Source organism: Gastrolobium bilobum, unplaced genomic scaffold, assembly GCF_033153095.1.
Source record: "Gastrolobium bilobum isolate Gb01-03AN ecotype WA unplaced genomic scaffold, APGP_CSIRO_Gbil_v1 utg1530, whole genome shotgun sequence".
NCBI lineage: Eukaryota > Viridiplantae > Streptophyta > Magnoliopsida > Fabales > Fabaceae > Gastrolobium > Gastrolobium bilobum.
The window spans coordinates 521,285-529,949 of NW_026898965.1; the positions used below are offsets into that span (position 1 = coordinate 521,285).

Below are 8,665 nucleotides of genomic sequence, written 5' to 3' on the forward strand. Positions count from 1 at the left end.
TACATATAAATAATGATAATTATGTTTCTTTACATGATATTAGAGTCTCCTCATTGCTTCTATTCTATTAATAAATAATCAAATATTATAAATGAGCGAGTTGGGACATACTTTGGTTTAAATTGATTGGGTTTGTGTAAAATATTTTAAGACTGACATGGTTTATTCGCCTGGTATAGGCTAAATTATAAATTTAATCTTATCTATATTTTAAAATAAAAATGTCAGGTATAGACTTGTTAGGCTGTTTAAGCATATTAGAAATTCAAGAATTAAAATAGTAATTGAAATAATATTATTTTATTATTCAAAATTATTTAAATAATAATTTTATTTAAAATAAATAATATGATATAGGTTAATTTATAGGCTTATAAGCTGAGTATATAAAAGAAAGTCTATGGTCTACTTTCTAAATAGGCTTTTTAAAAAGTTTGAGCTTATTTTATTTTAGGGTTTTATAAGAATTATGTTGTAGGAAAAATGATTGTGTTATGTTATAGAGATTTGTTTTGCGTATCGTAGTTTTTTTTTTTCAAAACATGCGGGTCGACGTCCCACAAAATATTGTGTGTGTAGGAAATTTTTTGTGGTCATGTCAAATGATAGATATAAACCCCTTTATTTTATTATATATAATAGGTCGAGTTTAGCTTGATGTAGGCTGGATCAGCCCCTCATAGACCGTCTGATCCATTTACACTTCTATACAAATCTTATGCATTCTACGTTCTTAAAATTCAATAGACTCTTGCTTGAGATAATGTGTTAGAATAATATAAAAACTATTAAAAAGACTTTTACTTAATAGCTTAAGATTTTAGGTGAAATTGTTGCTTTACATTTATACTCTAAATTTTCACAGCATTTTTATATAAGTTGAAATGTAACTTACTTATTAATTAACAATGTATATCAAATGATTATCAAGAGATTATTAACTATTCAAAAAGTAGCATGGTACATGTTCTTAATCAATAATTAACAATGATGTGAAAATTTGTGTTCAAGACTTTTTTCTATAGAAGATGCTGCGCTCAAGTTTTATCTTCATCTCTAAAAGTTGGACAAAACAGTTGTGTGGACCCAAACTTAGGAGGAAACGGGATAAGCAAGCAGCTAACAAAGTGCAAAAGGATAGAAGCGAGAAGAAAATCCAAACAAGCTACTAGAAGATGGAAAATAGTAGCAACACATTTTCTTTTTTCAAAATATTTTTCATTATTAGATAAATAATTAGAAATTATGAGTTATCGAGAAGGGTTTTGAGGAGAAAGGAAGGAACCAAAGTTTCCTTGGTTTTATGTTATAATTCCAAGAAATGCCCTTCTTATAAGGTGTTTGTCCTTGGCAGATAATTGCCGACATGGCTAGCTATTCACGAACAACAGCCATGCCTTTCTGCCAATCTTTATTCGACACATTTACTGTTATTTACCTATCTGAATTTCCTCCATATATATAAGCTATCTTGCTCCAACATCAACACGAGATACGAGATACGATACGGCACGATACTCCGACTCGTTAATTTTTAAAAATATTAAATTTTGACATATTAGGACATGTTTTAATATTATATAATATTTTTAATTTATGTAGTGTATATTATATTTAGTATTCAATAATTTAACAAAAAAATAAAGCTAAACTTATAATACCTATCAATTTTGCAAAGAAACATAATATATCCTAAATGTTTATATTAAACTTAATAAAATCGTAATCATAATCTAACGAATCTAATAGTAGGAACTCAAAATACAACGCAACGTAATCTTTGAACCTTTTTTGAGTCTTTGCAACGAGCATTGGAGTGTCGGGGAATGTCAGAGTGTCGGTGAGTGTCAGACACGACACGTTAAGATTTTTGAAGTGTCGGTGCTATAGTATATAAGTGCAATAGAAAAAAAAATACTATAAAACAATTAATTAGATTTGAGTAATTAATTTTTTCTTTTAATATTTTAATATTATTTGAAGAAAGTGGCAATTGGTGATTCTTGAGAAATCCCATGTAATAAATGATCTAGCTTTACCCAAACACATAATTAATTGGGGCTAATTAATTAAGGGAAAAGTTAAAAAAAAAAACCTATAATTTTACTTTAAATTACTTGCACTCCTCTCTTTTTTAATCAGTTATTCTCTATGATTTTTTCATCCAAATCTATCCGTTAATACCATTAGAAACTTAATTGATTTGTCTTATTTTATCATTCTTGGAAAAAAAATGAAGATAAAAAAGAAAAAATAATAAGGCCAAATATATTAGAAACTTATAACATTTGCAAAAAAGATTAAAAGTAAAAAAAATGTATATGAAAAAAGATCAAATATGTCTAAATTTGAAACAAAATAGAAGACAAAATATATATATGTCAGAAACTTACAAAACTAATTTCATTTCTCTTATTTATTTTGTCTTTTTTTTTTTCTTTTAATCGTGACATCAAAGATTAAAAGTAAAAAAAAAATAGTCGAAAAAAAAACTAAATATATCCAAATAAAAAAAAATAGATTGAAGATAAAAAAATAAAAGAAAAATAGAAGAAAAAAAAGGAACAAATATGCAACACTGATTTCTTTTTCTTATTTTTTTGGTCTATTTTATTCTTTTTAATTAAAAAAGATTTCATTTTCATTTTTACTTTTAGTCTTTTTTGTCATTGTTGTAAGCTTTCAACATATTTGACCTTATTTTTTTGTTTTTGTTCTTAGTTTATTTTCTTCTTTTTGATTTAGACATATTTTGATTTTCTTCTACTTCTATTTATATTTTTTTACTTTTAATTTATTCTGCAAATGTTGTATATTTTTAACACATTTGGTCTTATTTTTTTCTATTTTATTTTCATCAGTTTATTTCTTCTTCTAAGAATGGTAAAATAGAAAAATTAGTTAATTTTCTATCAATGTTAATGATGGATTTGGATTGAAAAAACTATATGAGATAAGTGAATAAAAAAAAACATAAAAGACTAAGTGATTCAAAGCAAAATCATAAAATGATTTTTGAACTTTTCTCATTAACATGAAGTGCCCTCCAATTCTTGTGTTCTCCACTACTACCAATAAAATCATGCCATGTAGCACAATGTGGTGAAACCTGAAGCAATAGATTCTGACTAGTTGGAACTCGCAATGGTCCTAGACCTGTTGCTTCTGATAACGGATCTTGAACTATGCGACACATGTAAAATAAGACCTGGTTTTTGTAAGAGCATTTCCTATCTCATGATATTTCGGTATTTTTATTTCCGAAGCATAGCATTTCGACAAATAAAATCACAAAATATGACATGTTGGTTGTTGTCCCGGAATTCCTCTCTTCTAGCGTGTTTGTCTTCTGTTCATGTATATACTACATGCAATATAAATTTTAAATGAAGTCTTATTAAGTAATCAAAGCTCACTTCGTATTTAATCATTGATCAAAAATAAAAATTTATTACAAATATATATCAAAGAATTTATTGCTTAATATATAAATTCATTCTCGTTGAAAGTTGAAATCAAGTAATAATAACAAAAAAGAAAAAAAAACAGTGTTATAATATTTTCTTCAAGGTTGAACTCAAATTATTGGTGGATCTCTCAATTATTGTTTAGGCAGCAAAGTTAGGTAAAGTGCTCTCTCTCTCTCTCTCACACACACACACACATATTGCATTATAAAAATTAAATAATATAATCTGGCATTCAACTGTTTCAATACCTAATAAGATTTATTCTGCAAAATTGCAAATATTACATGAGGAAAAAATTGTAAATTCCAACATACTTTCACTCTTTTTAGTATTAGCCAAGAATTAAATGCACATGTATAACAAACAACGCAGGATCTAAACCTGCAGAAGCAGCCTAGTGTCTATATATAGGTATATATAAATAGGGAAGACATTTTGTCATGTTGCATGAGAATTCAATTCTCATGTTGTGACTCTTCGATTTATGTGTAAAATTTTTTTATTTTTTATTTTTTAATATATGTGGGACCACCATTAGTTGTGTCACAATATGAGAATTGAATTCTCATGCAACATGAGAAAATAAAATTCCATATAAATATCATGGTATATATACCTATAAATCAATATGAGAATAAGATTCTTGGAAAGTGAATTCAAGTTAAAATTAATTACTATATTCCTCTCAGTTTTTCTTCTCACCTTGTTCCCATTTATCTTCAGCGGGAGGAAAGAGAGATTCCATACTGTGACCGCTACTAATACCCGAGTTGAACATAGCATCAGCCATATCCACTACCGGATAATCAGCAACATATTTTGAAGTAGAGGGCCCAGCACCACCACCACTGCTGCTGCCGCCGCCGTCTCCGCCACCCTGGAGGTTGAGGTTCGCCGACGACAGCCACGCGGAAACCGAAGTTGATGATGTAGACAACCGTGGGGAAATGGTAGTTTGATTCATGTCGTTTGAGATATCCATTAGTAGTTGTGTTTGTGGAAATGATGATGGTGCTGTAGAGGACATGTAGCAGGTATGTTCTCCTCTGTATGTTACTTCAAATATGTTTGGATTGTCATTAAGTCTTTGTACTTGTTTCTTTGCTGGGCACCCATATAATTTCTGGTGTGTGCATCTGAAGTAGCCCCTGAAAAAAAAAAAGGAACATACTTTTCAAACCAAGATAGGGAATTTAGGTGAATATAATCATTAGTTAATTAAACGTGATGTGTTTGTTCTTTTCTTTTTCTTTTTTTAAAAAGTTGTTGGTTGTAATTAATAAATATGGGGCTATTTTGTCTTTTGCTATCAATTTGCTAATCATGTAGAGATAATGTGAAGAGTCTACCAAAAAAAAAAAGAAGAAGATAATGTGAAGAGACATAAACATAGTCAACTACTTGTCGTGTGTAAACGAGTAAATTTCTTGGGTACTAGCTCGTGCTAGTGAATATTCAGACTTGAGCAAGAAATCTTAGAAGAAAGTTGAAAGGTATTCTGGATGATGTAGATGGAAGACATATGTCTTCTACTATGCTTTGAATTGAATATGTCAAACTCTATATGCATCTACCATATTATATGATCCCCCGTAATCTTTTAACCATTCAAGGGATAATACATATATGTGTCCATTTTAGGTGTTTTAATTGATTCTTGGGAGCTACTTGATGAACTGAGTTGATAAAGTATAATTAAATAAAGAACTAATGTAGGACCGGTCGTACACTGTGTGATTAATGTAGGACCGGATAGTGTAAGAGTTTGTACACAAAAAAGTTTGTAAATATAATCTGCCCCATTAAATAATTAATAAATTAATTAACCACACCTTGGGTATTTTTTGCCAAGTATCTCTTTCTGGCCATATTTTCTCCAAGTGAAGCCATCCTCCCGTGGCATCTCTGTGTTTCCAACCAGTGGTGCAGGAATCATCATTGTTTTCTTCTCCGGATCATTCTTCCTGCTGCTAATTGATGTGAAGACACAATCATTAGGTTAATGTCCCAGAAAGTGCCACTTCGTAAAAGAGAATTGTATTAATCTATGGGGTTGTAGAAATAATATATACACAAAATTATATAATTAATTAACCAGTATTGCAATTAATAGGAAATATACATGTAAAAATTGGGTCTATGGAGTATATAATCGATTAATCCTTGAAAAAAATCTTTAAAAAAAAAAAGTTGGGAAATTCTATTCTACTTTAGAGTCAGTCCCCTTTCGGCTAAATACCCAATAATGGTGTACGGATCATAAACGAAAGCTTCCAAAACCGAAAAAGCATTTTACTTTTGTTTCTTTCAATTATTGTGGGGGTTTAATGAAATGTAAGACATCTACATTTGATGATGAAGAGGACAAAAACAGGACAATCTTGCTCTTTCTGCCTTTGCACAAACTACTTACTGAAGAAGCAAGGCAACAAGCTATACCCATAAACGAGTTACCCTAGGAGCAAGGCAAGTACACCCAGAAATTAACTACCCATGCATATATAGCTAGCTAGATTCAATCACATATATATGTACATTCTGAGGCTGTATTAAGCTCATTCGAACTCCAATTTTTTGGTGGCTTTAACTGGGTTTTTTTTTTTTTTTTTGGGTGGGGGGTTGTAGAGTAGACTTATGCTTTCTTTGCTTTCTCTTGTTGAAAATAATTTTCTGTTTCGAAAATTAAGATATAAAACAAAACTTTTTTATTTATCTGATTGTTTTAAAAACTTATTCTTCATAATTTATTTTTCAAATAAAAAAATGAAAGGTTTTATTTAAAATATCCTTTTCCTTATCACCTCTGACAATTATTTTCTAATCAAAATCAAATCAACGTTGACAAAATAACAAATAAACATTGTGATTTAATTTTAATTTAAGGATAATAAAATGGTTGTAATAAAACCTGTAAAAAAAAAAGCATTTTTTTTTCTTATTATTATTCATGCATTTTTTTATTCTCATTTCAAATCACCTCTGGTGACGGATTTGCCACTATTTCCGCCACCATTAGCACCGTCATTGGCGATCTTGCCAACATTGCCGGAAATGCCGGCGGCACTGACAGTGCTCCAACTATCACCGCCACCATGAATATTGGCGGAGTACTATGAAGCTTTCAAAATTTATTCTCAAATTAAACAAATTTGATCAAACAAGTTTCCTTGGTATATTCTCTATTATGGAACATAACTCACGAACATTTCTATAAAAATAAGAACACAATCAAACACTCCTAATTGCCCATTAAAATCGTATCCTTTTGGACCCTTGTCCGGGGATCGAGACTTAAAAAACAGGACAAGCTCTTCTGCATTTGCATAAACTAGTTACTCATTATTAGCTTAGCTAGTTTGAGTCACATAAAACACATATTTCACCATCATCAATCAATTAATCAAAATTAAATAGAAAATGTTATATTTATAAACTTTCTCTTACAAACTCAATCATGTATTTATGTGCATAGACCGTTAGGAATGCCATTCTCGAAAATACATAATGTAGTTTGTAGATAAAAAATTTGTAAATATATACAACGTAACTTAGACTTAATTATAACTAAGTTTATATACCTTTTTCGTTGTCGTGAGGGCGATGCTTCTATTCCTTGCATTTCTCCTTCAGACCCCTTTGATCTCTCAGCTGAACCTTCCAGATCCCTCCCACCCATTTCACCAATCTGCAGGGTGCCCCTATACCTTAACTGCTGAAGATCACCACCACTTATAATCTTAGTTTCAAGCAAAGTCCTCACATCAAACGGTTGTTGCTGCACCATTGCCTGTGCATAACTTCCAGAGCCGAGCAATCCCTGCATTGAAGTTGGACTTGCACCTATCTGAGCATGCTCATGAAGCAGCATTGGAGGAAAAGAAGAAGAAGAAGAAGCTGTTATCGTTAGGTTTTGTTGGGACATCATCATCAATAGCCTCTCTTTGGCATCACCAAATGTCTTCACTACCTCATCAATGGACAAGGATAGCATATTAGGCTGGTTGGCCATGTTGGTTAGTTCTGTTTCAAGGTTTCGAGCCAATTCACAAGCATGCTTAATAGAATTCAAGACCTCTTCCATGGTTTCTGCTTTGTCTGGTTTGCCAAAGATTTTTGAACAATAGGCGTGAAAATATAAAAGGGTTGTTAAGAAGAGCAAGTTTCTTGGTAAGCTTCTAAGTTGGTTCTGTGTATCTTTTAGAGGGAAATACTCCTATTTGAGAAAGCACAAAAAATATAGAAAAGGTGGAATGCGAACTTTGGTGGAAAAAAAGACTTGGTCTTTGGTCTAAGCTACTTGGAATTAAATTCAAAGTGTTTTTTATTTATTGTTTTTATTTTGGGTCTTGAGGAGACCCTTTTGCCCCGTTGAAACCGTTTCCTTGTTAAGACCTCCAATATTTTTGATGAATTTTCAAGGTTTGAAGAAGTGACCCAGGTAGGAAGTTTTCTTCTTTAGCGTGCTAGTTCTTTGCAGTTTGGGATTTGAACGTACAATAAGCGGTTAACCCTAAGTTCTGGGAATGATCCTTTGTCACTACTCACTTTTACTCGAGATGAAATAACAGTGCCCGGAGCGGGCTCCAATTTTAGCCTCCACCAAAAAATTATTCGTATATTTATTTTTTTTAATTTTAGTTAGTTTATATTATAATATATTTAAAATTATATTAAATATAGAGTATCTGAGTACTTAGAAGATTTATAATTTTATTAAATATTTTTTAATTTTATTACAAATATTTATCTTTTATACAAGTAAAAATTGAATACATAATTTAATACAACTTCCTCAAATTTTTCGTAAAAAATATCTTAAATTTTAGATAAGATCAGATTAACACGGACTAAATTATAATTTTAATCCGAGTCAAATTATAATTAATATATAATTATATATAATAAATATAATTTATAAAAATTTAACTCGGATAAAGACCAGAGTCAGATCATACGTGGCTCTACCCTTCAGATGATTAATTGGACACGATATGGCGGTCAATATTCTTTGGTCCTGTGATATCCACACCAATGGGAAAAGGGTGAATTTGGACTACAAAAACTTGAAAAGAAAAATTATTTACACTGTGTGAACATTTAAAATAACCATGTTTACAACTAATAGTAATTACTACTATATTTTTGCCGTCGAAATAAATTCGTATAAATATATTGTACACTATAGTCTATACGTT

The 8,665-nt window shown here is 30.4% G+C and overlaps 1 protein-coding gene across 1 annotated transcript; it reads right to left on the bottom strand.

Moving 5' to 3' along the window:
• Positions 1 to 3,999: 3,999 nt before the first annotated feature.
• On the bottom strand, positions 4,000 to 7,955 carry LOC133285895 (WRKY transcription factor 55). Its single transcript, XM_061483209.1, has 3 exons — positions 7,049 to 7,955; positions 5,303 to 5,440; positions 4,000 to 4,618 (listed from the first exon to the last, which is right to left on the bottom strand). The coding sequence occupies exons 1-3, from the start codon at positions 7,549 to 7,551 to the stop codon at positions 4,156 to 4,158; spliced, it is 1,104 nt and encodes a 367-aa protein (XP_061339193.1). The 5' UTR covers positions 7,552 to 7,955; the 3' UTR covers positions 4,000 to 4,155.
• Positions 7,956 to 8,665: the final 710 nt, after the last annotated feature.

What these genes read in the sequence shown, in the direction of transcription:
- LOC133285895 (XM_061483209.1), bottom strand. Translation starts at nt 7,551, where the DNA reads ATGGAAGAGGTCTTGAATTCTATTAAGCATGCTTGTGAATTGGCTCGA. An exon ending in CCCTCACGACAACGAAAAAG is followed by an intron (nt 5,441 to 7,048) that starts GTATATAAACTT and finishes CACATCAATTAG; the next exon opens with CAGCAGGAAGAATGATCCGG. An exon ending in CTTGGCAAAAAATACCCAAG is followed by an intron (nt 4,619 to 5,302) that starts GTGTGGTTAATT and finishes TTTTTTTTTCAG; the next exon opens with GGGCTACTTCAGATGCACAC.